The sequence below is a fragment of the Eublepharis macularius genome, chromosome 12 (assembly GCF_028583425.1).
Source record: "Eublepharis macularius isolate TG4126 chromosome 12, MPM_Emac_v1.0, whole genome shotgun sequence".
NCBI lineage: Eukaryota > Metazoa > Chordata > Lepidosauria > Squamata > Eublepharidae > Eublepharis > Eublepharis macularius.
The window spans coordinates 53,945,987-53,964,015 of NC_072801.1; the positions used below are offsets into that span (position 1 = coordinate 53,945,987).

General features: G+C 42.2%; 1 protein-coding gene across 1 annotated transcript; it reads right to left on the minus strand.

Moving 5' to 3' along the window:
* Positions 1-282: 282 nt before the first annotated feature.
* On the minus strand, positions 283-2,154 carry LOC129339426 (toll-like receptor 12). The gene is made up of 2 exons (XM_054994005.1): positions 1,805-2,154; positions 283-1,327 (listed from the first exon to the last, which is right to left on the minus strand). Exons 1-2 carry the CDS (start codon positions 2,110-2,112, stop codon positions 283-285), a joined length of 1,353 nt encoding a protein of 450 aa, XP_054849980.1. The 5' UTR covers positions 2,113-2,154.
* Between the last annotated feature and the right edge of the window lie 15,875 nt (positions 2,155-18,029).

An 18,029-nucleotide genomic window follows, 5' to 3' on the forward strand; every position in this document is an offset into this window, starting at 1 on the left:
AGGGAGAGGCAACCATTGGAATGTACATATAAGCTGTGGCAGAGTTAGATGTAGGTTTCCCTAAAGAGATAATCGTACAGGTGAAACTTTACCATTCAGCAACCAATAAAGAAAAGAAACGCAGCCACGCACAACATTAACTGTTCTGGCAGGATCCCAACTCATTTGAAATTTAAAACTGCATAAAGAACAAAAGGTTTGTTTTTTAAAAAAAGTTCATTAGAATAAGGGCCTAATCTTGCAGAATAACCTGGTTTGCACAAATGCAAAGCAACATTTCCCTCACATCACTGATTCTTCCACATCACAATGTTTCTTAATAGCATTTCTCAGTCTATTCCAAAAGGCAGGCTCAGCAGCTGGATCCTTGGGCCAGTTTAAGTAGGTCTTCTTCTTCATCAGCTTGGCCAGGCGGTGGTAAGATGAAAGACGGTACCTGGAGATGTGCTCCAAGAATACAAGGATCAATGTATCTTCTCTCCCAGCTAAGAGTCGGTACGTGGCTAGGCTCATCTCCAGAGAGCACCAATGGCTGCACAGTGAGCGTTGACTGATCACACAAATGGTCTTCTGGCTGTTGTAAAGGTTATCCATAATATTGTCTGTAATGGCCTTGCCCACTGCAAAGTCCCTGCTGTGTAGGCAGAGCTTCAGGAAAGATGGTCCTTTCTGTTCCAGATTGGGCACCAGGCGCTCTAACACCCACTCTTGGTCCTGACTGCAGTAGGACACAAAGGCATCATACTTAAACTTCTTCCCCTTCCCTATCTCACCACACAGCCTGTGCCACCAACCTCGCAGCAAGTAAATGAGGAAAAAAAGCTGTGGGCCACAACAGGCATGAACCAGGGGAAACGACATGAGAAAGAAGAGCAGAAAAGAAGTGATGATGAAGAGGATCAAGTTTGTCTTTACCCTGCAGTTCTGCTCAACAAAAGGCAAGAATTTTTTAGTTTTCTTTGCTGTTATCAACTCCTGACAACTCAATTCATAATCTATGGCTACATAAAGGTCGTTCTTCCCTGACACCCAGTCAACAAACCAAGCGTTGGAGCAGTAGCACCCAAAAGTTACTCTGGCCAGGTACAAGTACTTTAGTAGCATCATTTCATTCTGAAAGCCACTGTCCAATGTAAGAAGCAAGTCATCTTCCAGAATAAGGAGACGCAGATTCTTCAGATCCTGGAATAAAACAGCTGAAATGTATTCCAGACCTGAAGACATCAAGTGCATTATTTCTAACTTAGCAAGGTTCTGGAACAGGTACTGGGCATCATCTTGAGAAATGTCCTTCAATGTAATACCAAGGTTGACAATCACTAGTGTCCTTAGGTTTGATAAATGGGACAAGTTGAATCCTGTCCATGGGGAACCCCTTGGTGGAACTTTGTAGTCAAAATTTTCAAGCAGAGGAAAATGATGCAAAAAAGGTCTAGAACCGTTACAGAAAACTGTTACTTTATGAAGTCTTGTCAAAGATATTTCCTTCATTTGAGGAAAAAGCGGAAATTTGCATGAATCCACCGTAAGCTGGTGACAGCCGAGTGTTAATTTCTCCAGAGTTGAAAATATACTGATATTCTCTCCCCTGAACCTAATTCTAGATTTGGATGTAATTTGTAACTTTTTAAGGTCTAGAAATGAAAATTCCACATCCAAGTCAGCCTTCAGAGAACCAAAACTGATTTCTTTCAGCATGTCCAGATTGTGAAAGAAGTCTTTTCTCACAACCTCAATGGGATTGCCACTAAGGTCTAAGGAGGCCAGTCTGGATAGGTTGGAAAATAATTTATTTTCTAGATACTTAATGTTGTTTCCTTTCAGATTTAGAACCTTAAGGTTGTGGAGCCCAGAGAAGGCCAAACGTTCAATCCTTTGAATTCCACACGAGTTGAGTGAGAGCTTCTGTAAATATGTCAGGCAGTAGAAGAATTCAACCTGGAGAGTGGTGATGACATTGTTACTAGAGAAATCCAGTATCTGCAGCCTGGAGGTGAAATTCATCCTCCTATAAATTGTGGGGCATAGGGCCCAATGGAGCTTATTTAGAGAAAGATCCAGCAACTGGAGATGGGGCAGTTTATATAGAAGCAAAGGATCTACAATCTCCATTTTGTTCCCTTGAAGCACCAAACTCTCCAAAGAGACACATGCCTGAAGTTCTTCACCATCAAAACTTTTGTAGTAATTCTGGGAGAATTTTAAAAAGCGGAGGGAGAACTGGGAGGCTAGAGGGCAGACTGAGGAAGTCTGGTTCTCTTTTATTTGAGCTGTGTTCTCCAATGAAAGGGAGTCAAGTTCTTTTATTCCTAAGGTGAGAAGGTCCCTGAGAGTCAGGTGGAAATACTGGAGTTTCAGTGACTGGAGAGGACTTCTGTTTTGGCCATCGGGGCCTATTTTCTCTTTCAGAGACCAAGGAGTTACAAAAGGTTGACCTGAGCTGTTATAATTATGCCTCACAGAATAGGAATATAGTTTTCTGCAGTTGCGTAAAGTCACCTGAGATACCATCCTCAACGATGGAAAGATTTTGAGCCACTCAGAAAGTGGAATTTGGTAACAGAAGAAAATTGAAAGTGACTGCAAGCGGCTAGGAAGCATTATCCCTCTTTGTCCTGTGAGGCAAATATTCTCAAGGCGCAATGTCTGCAGCGAATGTATTGGCAGCAGCATATCAGGTGGGATGGTGATGTTGATACATGAAGATCCTGGATGTCCATGTACTATCAAAAGGTGTTGCAGTGTCCCCAAACCCACGAATGCCCTTGTGGATATCACAAGAGTCTGTAGTAAATGGAGTCTCAGATAGCACAGTTCTGGAAATGCTTGGAAAACCTGTTCCTTCAACTGTTTAATGCTCCCTGTTAGACACAAGGCTTGGACCCATTTGGGGATGTGAATGATATCTTCCGGTAGGGCAGTCACATTAGTGCACTGAACAACCAGACTGGTGTTCACAGGAGGATGGCAGAAGGAGAAATATTTCACATATGTCCGCAATGGCCCTTCAATTTGTCGGCAATTTTGACTCAGCAAGGCAAGGCAAATAGGTAATCCCAACCAAAATAGGGCGACAGCTGGTACAATGGTTTGTCTAATTCGCTTTGTTCTCTGCTCCATAACAAAGGGTTAGATCATCTCACTGGATCACCTAACAAAGAAAAACAAGCATTGTGAAGAATTGTGGCCTTATGCTGAGGTGTGGGGAATGCAATATTGAAAAGGAACACACAAGGCCTCAGGGAACTTTTTGAAACACCGGGATTTGCTATATTGCTATAGCATTATAATGATACATTCTCACAATCTATTCACAGAAAAAGGGCTAGAGGTTTACTTTTTATTTTAAAAAATGAAAGCTAGGAATTAGTAGAAGTAAGAGATCATTAAATCATTATAACTCTATAGTGATCTAGCAATTTCTGATTTTTTTAAAAGCTCTCTGGTGTGTGTAGAAGAAATAGTGAATACAGGGGACTGATATAAGGAAAATGAGAGGAAAACTGCTATGTGGGTTCTCCTTTGCTGCTGCCATTGCCTCTGTGTTCTCAGCAATGAGAGCTACACAGAGAACTGTCTCTGTAAGCATGCAACCATAGTACAACTTATGAATGTAAGTTAGCCAACCTCCAGGTGGGATCTGGAGAATGCCTGGAATTAAAACTGATCTCCAGATGACAGTGATCATTTCCCCTTAATAAAATGGCTGCTTTGGAGGGTGGACTGTGGCATAACAACATTTGATTTATACACTGCCCTTTGGAACAACTTAATGCTACACTCAGAGCGGTTTACAAAGTGTATTATTATCATCCTCAGACAATCACCCTGTGAGGTGGGTGGGGCTGAGAGAGCTCTGAGAGAGCTGTGACTGACCCAAGGTCACCCAATTGGCTTCAAGCAGAAGGGTGGGGAATCAAACCCAGCTCTTCAGATTAGAGTCCTGCTGCTCTTGATCACTACATCAAACTGGCTTTCAACCCCCAGATCTCCAGGAATTTCCCAAATCATAGTTGGCAGCCCAGTTTGAGGGCTTCTGGAGCCTCTCAGTTTTAGGGTTGCAACAGGTTCTAGATGTAGCTTTTAAAAGGCCAGACCAAAAATTAAAAATGGATGGAGCTGTCTGCATTTTATACTTTAAAGAGCAGGTGGGTGGGTGGAGTCTGTTTTGGATCAGGGCCATAGTGTGGGAGGGGGGGAGTTAAGCCTTTTCCTTTGCACCATCCAAACTGGGGGAGGGTCTGTGAGCTATTTTTTAAAAAAATCACTGCAAGCTCCACTTAGAGAACTAACAACTGGTTTGGCAGAGAACTATGGTATATACCCAAAGACCACTGCAATGTACAAATTGGTTTCCATGCACAATTCACCCATCATTATGATGGACATTTCTGTCGTCCATTTCCAAGACCTGTACAATGTGGTGACTTTGATCTTTGAAGCTGGAAATGGTTTGGGAACTGGATATTTTAAAAACTACCTCCACCCACAGAAATCATCCTGCCTAGCTCTAACACTCATCATTGCCTGAGAGGTATTAGGTGCATACACCTTGAGACAGAAGCTGAGGGTAGGATCTCCATAGCTCAATTCCTTCTCAGAACAACCCTTTAAAGTCACTTAGGCTACGGCAGAGTAACTGGTCAAAGGTCATTCAGCAAGTTTCATGGGTAAGGAGGAATTTCAGTCTGAGTCTCCCCAGTCTAACCATTGTATCGTACTGGTTCTGTGTGCCCTAGGAAATCAAGTTAGTTTCCACTCTACGTGCCTTCAGATGTTAATGGGTCAGGTGCATGGTAATTGTTTAGTTTATTTTTTAAAATATTTTTTCAGTTGCCTTTTATATTTATGTCCCATGCATAGTTTTATCTTCTGCAGATTAGTAATGGAATGATTAGTAATTTTTTTAAAAAAAAACATTATTTGGTTATATTGCTTTTATCGCTTGCTAGCCATCTTGAGTGTCCTTGTAGGAAAAAAGGTGGAGTCAAACATTTTTTTAAAAAATAGCTTTTAATAAACAACCCAATTGTTGGTTCTAATTTGTGAATAATGAGTATAGCAATGTCTGGAAAAAAAGCAGGTAGTAGGTGGAAGGGTGGAAGGTTTTTTTTCTTAAGCAGGCTAAAGGAGTGCATTGTGAATGCCTTTAAATGTGCACTTCACATTTCTGACTGATTCCTGCACAAGCTCTACCTCTAAACTTTGACTACTGTAGTCCCCCACCTCTCAGTCTGCACAACGGTACATCTCTTCCCCTTTCTCTACCGAGAGGGGGGACTAGAGTGACAACAAGGCTGGTACCTGTCCAGACTTACTGCATGGCGGGATCCTTGCTGCGGGGGACACAGTAATGTCGCTTCCAGCCCGACCCAGGATTGATGCCATCATGTATGGGTGACAAGGGCCCCAAATCAAGTCTCCTGATCACCTCCCCCATTTCCCTTAGGATTTTTCCCACGGTCTCTGTAGCTACAGCATTCTGGGGCCAAGTGGCCTCTGCAAGATACAACTGAGGAATTATTTTGGGGGTTGGATTCAGCTACCATTTTTGATAGTGAAAAAGGGAAGAGGGACCCCCCTTGGACCACCCAAAAAGACTACGTTGGGGATCATGAGATCCGCATGGACAAAAGCTATTTGGACTAGGGCTGTAGGAGGGGAGAAGACTGAGCAAGATTGAATGAGAACCCTGGCTGGATCCCAGTCTTTCTTTGGGAGCTCAGGGTGGCTGTCCCCTCATTTTTGTACCTATATAATCAGATCTCGCAACTTTTACTTAAATAATATGGTCTACAGCTTTATATTCACACATTTTGCGCTCTGGAGTGCATACTGTCAACAAAAACAAAAGGAGGTACAGGTCTCCAGTCCCAGGTCCTTACCTGTAGGGTATGGAGAGAGGTTTGCATGGAGAGATGTTTTCCCCAAAAGGCAGATATCATCCAAGCAAATGCTTCTTGTATTCACTCAAGTTCCTTCTTGTCACTGAAAAGCAACACAAGAGCTGCAGAAAACCCCTTAAGAAAACTTTGACCCCAACTTTCAAGGTTGAGCTGTCGAACTGAAAAAAAAATGGAGCCTGGGTCCTGGACAAATCCTGGTCCAACCTTTCTTTGGCAAGAAATCACAATAAATGTATATGAAATATCCTGCAGGAGAGAAAATAGCAGCTGTTTGCCTCTGCTTTCTATATAGAAATAAATCAAGGCAGAGAACAGCAGGGACAGGTGAGCAATCAGTAGCAGAGGCACTCAGGCACGGATTTTAAAAGCCCTGAACTCAAGGGCCCTTTGTTCAGTAGACTGAGCAAAATACCACTATTTCAGTGGACACAGAGCAGTGGGGTGTTGCCCATCTGCACACATATTAGCAAGAATGAAAGAGGATGTGTTGGATGAAGAGGAAATGTAGTGGGATCTACCAATGATCTACCCTCTATCAGGAAAAAAAATTGTTCAGTTCAAGCTGCTGCTTTGGAAACTTGGGAAGAGGAGTCGGTAAGATGAGTTGGTAGATGGAAGAGAATGTCCAGGGATTCCATTCCTACATCACAGAGATGTCAACAGGTATTTTTAATATCTTGCCACTTTAATCAGACTCTGCTGTTATGTCACACCTGGATCTGCAGACATCAGTGCTTCTTGCCCAGGTATGAAAAGCTTTCCTGCCTACTATCCATCTTTCATACTGGTTTTTAATGCATGGAAGCTGGCCAGTATTCTCCCCCACCCCCAATTGTCATCTCAGTTATTTCTTAAGATTTTTGTGGTCTGTCGGTGGTGGAGAGTCATAGCTGACATATGGCGACCCCTGGTAGGGTGTGCCCTAATAGTGGTGGTTTGCCATTTCCTGCCTCTGCTTCCTTGGTCTTTGCTGGAGGTCTTCCATCCAATTACTAACCAAGGCTGGCTCTGCTTAGCTTCTAACAAGATCCAGCTTGCCTGGACTATTCAAGTCAGGGTCTGTGGTTTGTTACAAGAATCTTTTGTTAACGGTTACATATCTGAGTAATTTTTGAAACTGACATTCTCTACTGAAATTGAATCGAACATTTTCTACTGACGAACTTTTTAAAGCTGAAAATACATAGTCCTATTAATAAATTCCATTTTGCACCCAATTGTTAGGTGTTTTTTCTCCATGAAGTGCTGTGAGCTAGATAGCTAAATCTACTCAAAGGAACCTCCCACTGATATCTGTGGAACCAGGTTAATGGCTATTCAGCCATGCGCAAAATATTGTTAGAGAATCGGCTTAGACAATGTCTGGTTCCACTTTACTTGATATATTACAAAGGTGCAAGGCTAAGCACAAATAGGCATGTTTGTCTCTTGCATTCATAAAAGCAGGTACATATGACCGGTCAACCGTCAGATAAAATGATGAAGTCGACAGGAACAGCCTTTGTTCTGTGCAGAGAGTTAGGGATGTCTGACAGAGATCTCAGCGCTCTGACAAAAGTACAATTCCCAGAACTCTTTGGGAAAAGCCATGACAGTCAAATGGATACAGAACTTATATAAGGCTGCAGGGTAGACAAGCGTGTGTATGCATCCCACTGTTCATCCAAGGCATTAGGGGCAATTTATACAAGTTGATCCTTACTGTTGTGTATAAATAACATCTACAGGAACAACAAAAATACATTTTTTATAATCGAGTAGGAACAATTTAGTTTTTTTTAAAAAAATATAGGGATAATTTAAAAGAGTGCAAAGTGCTTGTCTGTTTTTAGCATGTTCTTTTTGGGCAAAACCCTCTAGTATCCTTCAGATGCTACTGACTGTTGATTAAAAAGCAGCTTGTAATTATAGTACTGTGAAATTGCCATAAAACTGCCCAAAGTCAACCAGTTGGTTGTATGATTGAGCTCACATTTAAACCCAGCCCCCCTAGTTTGAGTTCTATTAAATGGCATAGATTGAACCATGCTACTATATCCCATCTCCAAATTCCATTAATAGGGTGATGTCTAACTTCATATTACAACTATGCTGTTGAAACTGATGGTCCCAACTGTTGGCAGAATGCAGCAGTCAGGACACTGAACTGATTTTAATATTAACAAAAGCTTTATTAACTGACAATCTGGATAGGAAAATGGAGAGATAATAATAAATTAATAATATTTGATTGATATACCGCCTTTTGGGACAACTTAATGCCCACTCAGAGCAGTTTACAAAGTGGGCTGTTATTATTCTCACAACAATCACCCTGTGAGGTGAGTGGGACTGAGAAAGTTCAGAGAAGCTGAGACTGACTCAAGGTCACCCAGCTGGCTTCAAGTCAAGGAGTGGGGAATCAAACCTAGTTTTCCAGATTCCTGCCACTCTTAACCACTACACCAAACTGGCTGCCTAACTTGCTTGAGAGAGTGTGTAGTGTAGAGACTAGAAGGACTGCTAAGGTTAGCATTCTGCAGACGGACAAGGAAAAGCCCCTTTAGAAAGAAAGTGCTCCCTCTACCTTCCTGTCTATTTAGAGCTTGCTGCCCCCTGCAAGTTCTTCTTCTCTTCTTCTACTTTGTTTAGTAGACATTGCTATATTCCAACATCACCTAGTGCTGGCCTTATGTCAAGAGCAAAGCAAGCATTTGCTTGGGGCTGTAATTTATTTTCATTTACATTATTCAAGTGCTGAGCATCCCAAAAGATGCACCCAGGAATCCCTTATTCTGTAGTAAAGAGAACTGGGACACATAATTGGCCAGACTTCTGATGTTTTGGCCAGGTATCATTTTGAGGCTGAAATTCCATTGTTGGATCCAACCTATGCTGTTCAATAGTTTGTTTCATTTCCTCTACAAGTCAGAATGTCACTTCCTTTTTTTGTCCTGCTAGTTAGCAGTTACCTTGAATGTGCTGCGAATGTGCTGCGAATTCCTATTTCAGACTATCCTCTTAGGTGCCAAGTAGTTATTTTATCATTCCTGCTTCTAACTAGTCACTCAACAGTTCAAATTTAGTTCAAATTCCCCATTCCTTGCATGTAAAGTAGAGAACTCCTACCTCTGTGACACTGAGTAGTTTTATCATAAGGGGGCATCGTTGCCTCACTTGAATATTTTCCCTATTAATGGATTTGATTCGGTACATTCCTGTCCCTTGTTCCCAAGATTTAGCCAAGGTAAATTTGGGGTAAATTTCCTTTTGTTCTTTTGTTGTCATATAGTTTTCAGGCAAATGCAGAGATAGTGTCATGAGTGTTTGGGTTGGTTCTGTGTGGTTCAGGTTGTTGTTTGGTATAAGCAGACTGTTTAACTAGTAACTTTTCTAAAGATCTGTGCTCAAGACCACTTGGAAACCTTTCATTAAAGTTTGTTCCTTAACAAGTGCGTTACAACTGGTAATAGTGAAAGCACAGTAACTTGGAGTGCTTTTAGAGGGGAATGCCAAGACATTTTACCTGCAGGTTTCCTGTGCAGAATGTTGTTCCTACAAGCAGCTCTGCAAGCCACTAAAAGGACAGTATGAGGGTGACCTTGATCTTCTGAATATGCAAAGGAATGGTAAGCAAGGAGGAGGGAAGAGAGGGGATCTCTGTGTACTTATTTATGTGCTGGAGAAGGCTATTTGATAGAGCTTTCCCTTGGAGGGAAAAAGCAGTAGCAGTTCCCCAAGAGAGACCTAGGCTGAATGACATCTGCCAACAATGCAGAGGAAAAGGACACTAGAAGTGGAATTCTGAAAGCAAAGGAAAGATATATTGGGAAAATGTGTTACTTAATGCAGAATTGCACAGTCAAGAAAGTGTGGAATGTTAGAAATAACAATGTCTGGTGTACTGCAGCAGCAAGAAGTAAGAAGAGCCTACCATGCAGGGGGCAGCAAGGATCACTTAGTTAGGACAGTGAGAGTAGCACCTCTCTTGTTTCCTGGGGGTCATTTCCTTGTCTTGTCTCCTATTGGGCTAAACAGGGCAATATCCTGCTTCTTCTCTCTCCTGACACACTTCTTCTCTGTCTCTGCAAGATGTAGTCAGATAGCTAGGGTCTATCTCTCCCCCTTTCCCTCAAGTATGTAACTTCCTCAAATAAAGCTTTTGCCTCTCTGACCAGCTCGGCGTTTAATTCCACAGCGTAGTTTAACACTCGCTCTAACATGGAATCACATGTGGTGAAACACTTTCCAAGCCAGTATAGTTCCAGGTTTTCCCTGGAAGTGATGTAGCAATGTCATGTCCCCCGTGTCCCCGCCCCCAAACCTCCCACCAGTTGCCCTATATGTGTTCAAGTCCGAAAGTGCCTTATCTTTTCTCCCATTTAAAGGCAAAGTCTGCTTTTAATCCATATTTTGAAATAACTAATTTCATTTAACCTGGAAAAAACATTCTGTTTTCTATTTAATTATAATACTGTGTCTGAGGGTTAACACCTTTTAAGCCCATCCACATAGAACCAATCAGTTTGAGTTCCACTCTCACGGTTTTTTAAATAAAGGAAATTTAACATTGCCAAGAAAAAGCCGGCATGGAGTGCAAACGATAACTACTGCGATTGGAGAATCTTTTAAAGTTTTAGAAGAGTTGACTGAGGTATAAAGAAGTGGTAAATTAAAACTTCTGCTTGGCTGTGGAATTGACCACAACCACCCACCCAGTCTACAAATCACCTGGAGGTGGCTGCACCTCACCATCACGACTGTCAGTTTGATTTTACCACATTATTGTCACTTAGAGATTGTTAACTATGAGGGAATCGAGTAGAATGAGAGTGAATTGCCAAGATCTTCCTGTGAATTCATGGTGAAATTATGTTTGGGATTGTTTATAAAATCTCATATAAGTTTAAACCGCAATTGACAGACGGACAAATTGGCAACATTGCAACAGTTAGGGCAGTGTTTCCCAACCAGAGTTCCAAGGAACCCTAGAATTCTGCAAGAAATTGTGGAATAAATAAAAGTTTTGAAAAAACGTGAAACATTCCAAATAGTCCCTCCAAATATTGCTGTTATTAAAGTTATGTAAGCTCTTGCACATACTCTGTCTCTATCTTTATATCAACTCTTTCCAAATGAATTTCCATGACAATAATTTAGTAATAATTGAATTGTATGCCTTAGACATTGGGGGATCCTGCATATCTCTATGTATGTGTTACTTTCCTGATAAGAAAGTGGCTTCTTGTTGTCTGAAATAAGAACACCTCCCGACTCCGCCTCTCTCCTTGTCTCCATTGAGAGGGTTTCTCTCTCTTGCCTCATGGATTTCCAAGGAGGAAGATTCACTTTTTCAAAGGCCTGATCCACATACCAACATGCAAGTGTAGTGCTGGAACAACTGGCCATACCAAATAGGGACAGCTTTCTTTTAGACTAGGATTCATTCTTTCTTCTACAAAAAGTTACTTAGAACGGAATCTATCTCAATACATCTAAGTTCTATGTTTTCTACAATTTAATTGAAGATATGCTTACCACACATTGAGGGAAATACTTCTGACTGAATATCTCTGCTACCAAATGAAATATAAGTAATTCTAATACCTTAGGGAAAACAGGTTGGAAAACATTGAATTTGAGTATTGCTACATTTCAAAAAGGAGGTTGCCTGCCTATTTAAGTTTTGAGCCATAGTGCATCTCTGTAAAAATGAAAGCAGCAGATCATTGCATTTCAGCAGTACCTGACTCTTGTCTTCTCTTGGGCAGGTGGAATGAATCCTTCTTATACAAACCACTCCTGGGACAGAAGAATGGCATGTCTCTTGCTACTCCTTTCAATTCTGGGACTACCCTCATCCATGGCATTACTCACCAACAAGTGTCAAATTGCTGAGGGCTGGCTTAAGCCACATACATCGGAACCCCTCTCGCTCTGTCCCTCTGATCTGGATACTAGTCTGGTTGTGCTTTGCAGTAATGTCACCTCCCTGCCAGATGATCTGGCTCCTGTCCCTGAGCAGGTGAATGCCCTCTGTCTATCAGGAAGCATTCACATCTTATACCAAGGGGCATTCCTGTCATTTCCAGAGCTTCGTTACTTGAGCATCACCTTAAAAACACCAGTCATCTTACCCCGGGCTTTCCTAGGTCTGGACAAGCTCCAGTATCTATCAATCCATCACTCAAATGTGGGCTGCACCAAAAGCTCCATCCCCACTCAGGTCTTCCAACAATTACCCCAGCTGCAGGCATTGGACATGAAGGGTATCCATCTGACAGGGCTAAGAGGGATAGCATTTCCAAGTCTGTTGCAGTCCCTCTCAGTTTCCAACTGCTGTATGCAGAACTTTTCTGAGCTGCTCAGCATCTTTCCATCTTTGAAGTCAATACCTTATGTGACAGTGAAGAACTGCAAAAAGGAGAGTCTTCCCTATTCTTTGTCGTCAAGGCAACATCCTAATTACCCAATCCTTGCTCTGTCTGCTTCTTGGCTTGCGAAGGAGAGAATGAATCCTAAGGCTCAAAATGGAAGTCTTCTTCAGACCCTCAGCTTGAGCCAAATCCCTCTAGCTTTTAGTGAGCTCATGAGCTTTGAAAAGCTGGACTCCCTCTCGCTGGAGGAGATCGACCTACTGCATGAGAATCAGACTTGTCCAATCTGTGTTCTTGTTGCCCATTTCACCCTCCATTCACTGACATTGTCCCAGAATTACTACAAAAGCTTTGTTGGTGAAGAGCTTCCAGCCTGCCATTCTTTGAAGAGTTTGGTGCTTGAGGGGAATAAACTGGAGTATGTAAATTCTTTGCTTCTTTATAAATTGCCCCATCTCCAGCTCTTGGACCTTTCTGGTAACCGTCTGCATTGGGAACTTTGCCCAGCAGTGTACAAGACAATGAACTTCATTTCCATCGTGCAGGTCCTGGATTTCTCTGGTAACAATGGCACCACTCTCCCAGCATCTGCCTTCTCCTGCCTGCCATATTTACAGGAGCTGTCACTCAACAGGTGTGGCCTTAACAAGATCGATCCATTGGCCTTCTCAGGATTCAACAACATCAAGGTTTTAAATCTGAAGAATAATAATATTAAGTATCTATATCTTGATTCATTCTCCAACCTGCCATTCTTGACCTCGTTGGACTTGCGTGATAATGACATCGAGTACTTTGGCCATAGGGCCTTTGAGAACTTGACCTTATTAAGATACCTTCAAATAGGCTCATATAAGGTATTCCCTGAGGTTTATTTTATATTACCTAATGTGACAACCTTTGGTTTGGAGACACATTTAGTCACTTTCTTCCACAACACAGTCACCACTGCCTTTGCTTCAGTGCAGAATATGTCTTTAAGTGGATGCTATAACTTCCAAAATACCAAGAATCGTTCATTCTTTCCCAGTGTACAGTTGCTCCACTGGGAACCAGCTCTTCACGAATGTACATCCTCTCAGCCCTTCCATCAACAATTCCCCCTGCTTGAAAAGCTTATTTATAAGTATGCTAACAATGATGGTATTTTTTCATCAAAAACATTCAATTTGTCACACCTGTCTAGGCTGCAGATACTTGAGGTGCACAATCTGCCTGATTCCCCAGAGGAGGTTCAGTACTTCTTTATGGACCTGCCCTCCTTGGAAGTCCTGAGGGTGGTGAATTCCAAGATCAGGTACATTTCTGCTGTGTTCTTCCAGAGGAAGAGGAACCTCAGGGTCCTTGTGTTGGAGAAAGAAGACTTCCTTGCACTTGACAGTGACATACAGGACCAGATAGAGGAGCACATTTATCCCCGCTACTTACATTTCTCCAATGTCACTTTCAGGTGTGACTGCTCCAGTGCCTGGCTCATTGACTGGTCAACAAGGGGAAAAGGGATTTATGTATCTGGGCTGGAGCAAGCAGACTGCTTGGATGTCATATGGAGGCGTAACAAACAAAAGTTTGTGCCCTTCATAGAGCAGAACTGTAACCAGAATGCTGGTTTCCTCCTCTTTAAAGTTACTTTCTCATTCCTGTTCTTCCTCATCTCATTCCCCCTTCTGAATGCCACGTGTGGCTCAGACTTCATTTTTTTGATCTATATGCTTAGGGCCTGGTGGAAGGGCTTGCTGGATCACAACAAAGACCGGAGGTTTGAGTATGATGCCTTTGTGTCCTACAGCAGCCAAGACCAGGGGTGGGTGTTAGAGCACCTGGTGCCCAACCTGGAGCAGAATGGACCACCCTTCCTGAAGCTCTGTCTGCACAACCGGGACTTTGTGGTAGGCAAGGCCATTGTGGACAATATCATGGAAAGCCTCTACAGCAGCCGCAAGACCATCTGTGTGATTAGCCACAATGCCCTGGGCAGCCACTGGTGCTCTCTGGAGCTGAGCCTCGCCACATACCGTCTTGTGGCTGAGCAAAATGACACACTGATCCTGTTGTTCATGGAACCTGTTCCCAGACACCAGCTCTCAGCATATCATCGTCTGGCCAAGCTGGTGAAGAGGAAGACCTACCTTGATTGGCCTAAGGAGTTAGCTGCCCAGACTGCCTTCTGGGATAAACTGAGGGGCATTTTAGGCCAGCACAAGGCAAGTGGGCAGGAGAAGATGTAAAGAAGTGGAATGGGGGCTTTGGTGGGACTTTTATGATAGACTTACATAAATCCATTCACACCACAGTGCTTGAGACTTGGTAAGCCTTGTTAATATGTAGCTCATATGTAGTATAGAGATACGTGCCATAAAATCTTTAGCATCAACTAAGTGTAGATATTATCTAGCCATGATGATTTCTAAAAGTGAGTTGGGGAGAGAAATTATGAAACTTATATCTTGTCCTCACATAATCAAGTCACAAATTGTATTCATAAATTCGATGCAGGCAGCCAACTTTGGAGCCCAAACTTTGAATTTTCAGATTTGGATTCAAGAGCCACATCTCTCTTCATCAGGTGCTTCGTCAAATGCTACAATAAAGTTGGTTAATCCTAAAGGTGCTACTGGATTCTACTATTTTTCTACTACAGACTAACATGGCTAACTCCTCTGCAAATTTGGATTGTAATGGATAGATTTTTAAATGACTGTTTATACATGAGAAGGTCCCCCCACCCCCAAGTTCTTGTCAGCTCTTGTAACTTTTATAACTTGTAACTGTCACTTAGTAATGAAGACGTATCAGCCAGTATACCTAATAACTCATGGCACTGTTGAATTTATTATCAATAACATAAATGCTCAAGTATATTTAAATGTACCTTTAGAGGCTTCAAGTGCTGACATATCAATCAGAATCCTGGTATGACAAATAGCATATTATGTGATAAACTAAGATAGATGGGTAGCCATATTTATCTGTAGCAGTAGAAAAGAGCAAGATTTCAGTAGCACCTATAAGACTAACAAAATTGGAAGCAGGTTATGAGCTTATATGAGTCGAAGCTCACTTCTTCAGATACAGCTAGACTGTGAGTCCATCTGTCCTTATATCTTGGAAAGTTGAGTGATTTCAGATTATCAGTGCTGACTTCTCCACACCTACTACCCCTCTGCATATTCTGCCTAATCCAATCACACCTACTATTGTCACTCACAAGCTATTGTCATGTATTTGCTATTGTCATTCTGGCCAATTAAATAGAATAGATTAGTTGCTGGAATGGTGACTTGCATTTATATTTTACATCTGATTTGTATTCTTTCTCACAATAAAGCTTGTTAAAATGTACTTCTTTTACTTTGGTGGTTCTCCATATTCTAATGTAAACCCACACAAATCTTTTTCCACTGGACTCAAAGTGAAAGTCTTGTTTCCTAAATACATTAATGTGAGTTATTGTAAATGCAGGAGAGAGAGCATTTATGGAGAAGTATCACAGCTGAGGGGAAAGGGTCAGGCACCCCCATTTGCTAGCTGATTTCCCCCTTCAACTATTCCCTAATAACCTCTCATTTTTGTGATAAGGGAAACAAAGGGGTGGTATTCTGTGTTTCCATCTTGAAGCAATGACTAGGATGGAAAGTATTTCCCATGTTTCTCTCATGTATCCTTTTAAGAAATGAAAAAGACTGTGTGGCAAAACAGGGCCTTTCCTCCCACTGGTAGACCCTGCTCTGCCTACCCCTCTCTTTTTGCCTCTGGCCAGGCACCTGGAGGGGCTTTCCTGTTTCCGGGTAGTTGCTGCTACCACTGTCCCTGTATGGGGTCCTGGTTAGGTGGGACAGCCTCCTAACCTCCCTCCTCTGGTAGTGAGCCCAAGCGGTTGGGAAACTATGTGGAACAGAAGAGCTTTCTTCCTTCATAAATTCCAAAAATCATTTATTTAACTTCTAACTATACACAGGCAAATATACAGTGAACAAAAGGCATAATAAAACAGAAAGAGAAACATCTACTCTATCTCCCTCATGCCCTAATTAGATGTTGTGTAGGGCAGGCCCAATCCTTTGATACCTGGGGTTACATTAGATCTACCTCTCCCCTCAGAGCCATCTCTCCCTCAACTCCTCAGCCACCGTCAACTTCCAACTCCCACTGACTCGCTCTCCCTCCAAGCACATTCCACTCCAGAACTGGCCCCTCCCCTCTGCAGCCCATAGAAAGTTAATTCCACAAACAGAATGGAGTTTCTCCACAGACTGTATTGCTCTTAGGAAATAGAACATCTCTATTGACCTGCCTAGTAACATGGGAACAGCAGGAATGGCTGAGGGAGCAGAAGAAGGTCCGTGGGGAGGACAGTGTTCCCTGGGAGACCTCAAATGGTGTTGGCTGCCTGGTAGAAAGTTGTTAGTGTCCCGTGGAAGGGGTTGAGACTGGACCTTTGGAGAATGTCCATATTCTGGACATATTCTGGTATGCGATTCACTTTTCTCAGCAGCTTACTGAACCAATATGGCTGGTCCCCAGAAAAGGGAGAAATATGCACATCAACCACTGAAAATCCTGACCTTTTACAATTGTGGGTAAGGCCTAAAGACAAACCTGGTTTTTTCATTGGCATTTTGAGACGTAACTGTAGGTCTAATCCTGTGTAGTGTTGTCCCCCCCCCCCCAACATATATAAATAAGTTAGAACTCCAAGTTGTTATTTTCTTTCCTACTATTAAATAAATGCCTTGTTTTGATGTTGCAGTTCTAGATTCTGAGGCAGGAAAACAACTGCTTTTGCCAATAGACAACAAGACCTAGCCTTTCTTCACTATCATGAGGGAGGCAGAAGGGTTTACCCTTGCCAGGTGTGGTTTATGAGGCTTTATGACTGGAAAGGAAAATTCAAAAGGTTTCTTTTAAGCAAAGCTTCCTATAAATTTAAGATACTCCTTAGATTGCCAACTGGATAGGGGGAAATGCCTTGTCCCTTTAATAGCAGTTTAATGAGTGGTAATGAACCGGCAGTTGAAGCTTTTTGTGGCAAGAAGCTACATAACATCAGTGAATAATTGCTTGCAGATCAAACTGATATTAAAGATACAGGTGCCAGTTTAAAAGCTGGCAATCCTACTAGTTATATTTCTACTTATTTGGTTCTAAATCTGTGGTTAGCGGAATGAGCTGCTGCCCAGGCATAAGACACCTCATCAGCTCCTCCCAGTTCTTTTGCCTTTAAAATCAAAGGCAAGGATAGTGTCGGTTCAGGAAGTCAAGCCTTTGGTCCTGACTCTGAGGCAGCATATTTAATAGGAGAAACCACTTACTGTAAGGGGTGTTCCCTCCATAGCTGCTTTTTGGCTCAATAATGCTCAAGGTGGAAACCACCAACATTTGGGAGGGAAAGCAGCAATCTCTTCTTTAGTATTCTTTAGATACTGTCAGTGTTTAAATTCTAAGAGAAGTGCTGGGGCCCAAGTAGGATTGTTAAGAGAACTGCTCTAAATTCCTCTTTATCCAGGTTTTCCCTGAAATCCAACAATAGTTTTCTCTTCATCTTTTTATGCATTTGGAGTCAGTTGCTCATCAATTGCTGTTTTATCAAATCAAAATTTGAAGGAAGGAGAGATAAGAAGGGAGGTTCTGCAAAATTTCAGAATTTCACTGTGTAGAGTGTCTTCCCTATCTTCCTGCTACAGCACCCTGGTATGTGTAACATGAAGCTACTAAAATGGTTGATGTTACAAAAGGGCATCTTGATTTCTCTTTGAAGAGAAAGGGA

Coding starts and splice junctions, on each gene's coding strand:
- LOC129339426 (XM_054994005.1), bottom strand. CDS start 2,112: ATGGAGATTGTAGATCCTTTGCTTCTATATAAACTGCCCCATCTCCAG. Junction 1,328..1,804: donor CTGAAAGGAAACAACATTAA/GTATCTAGAAAA, acceptor ATCAAACCTAAG/GACACTAGTGATTGTCAACC.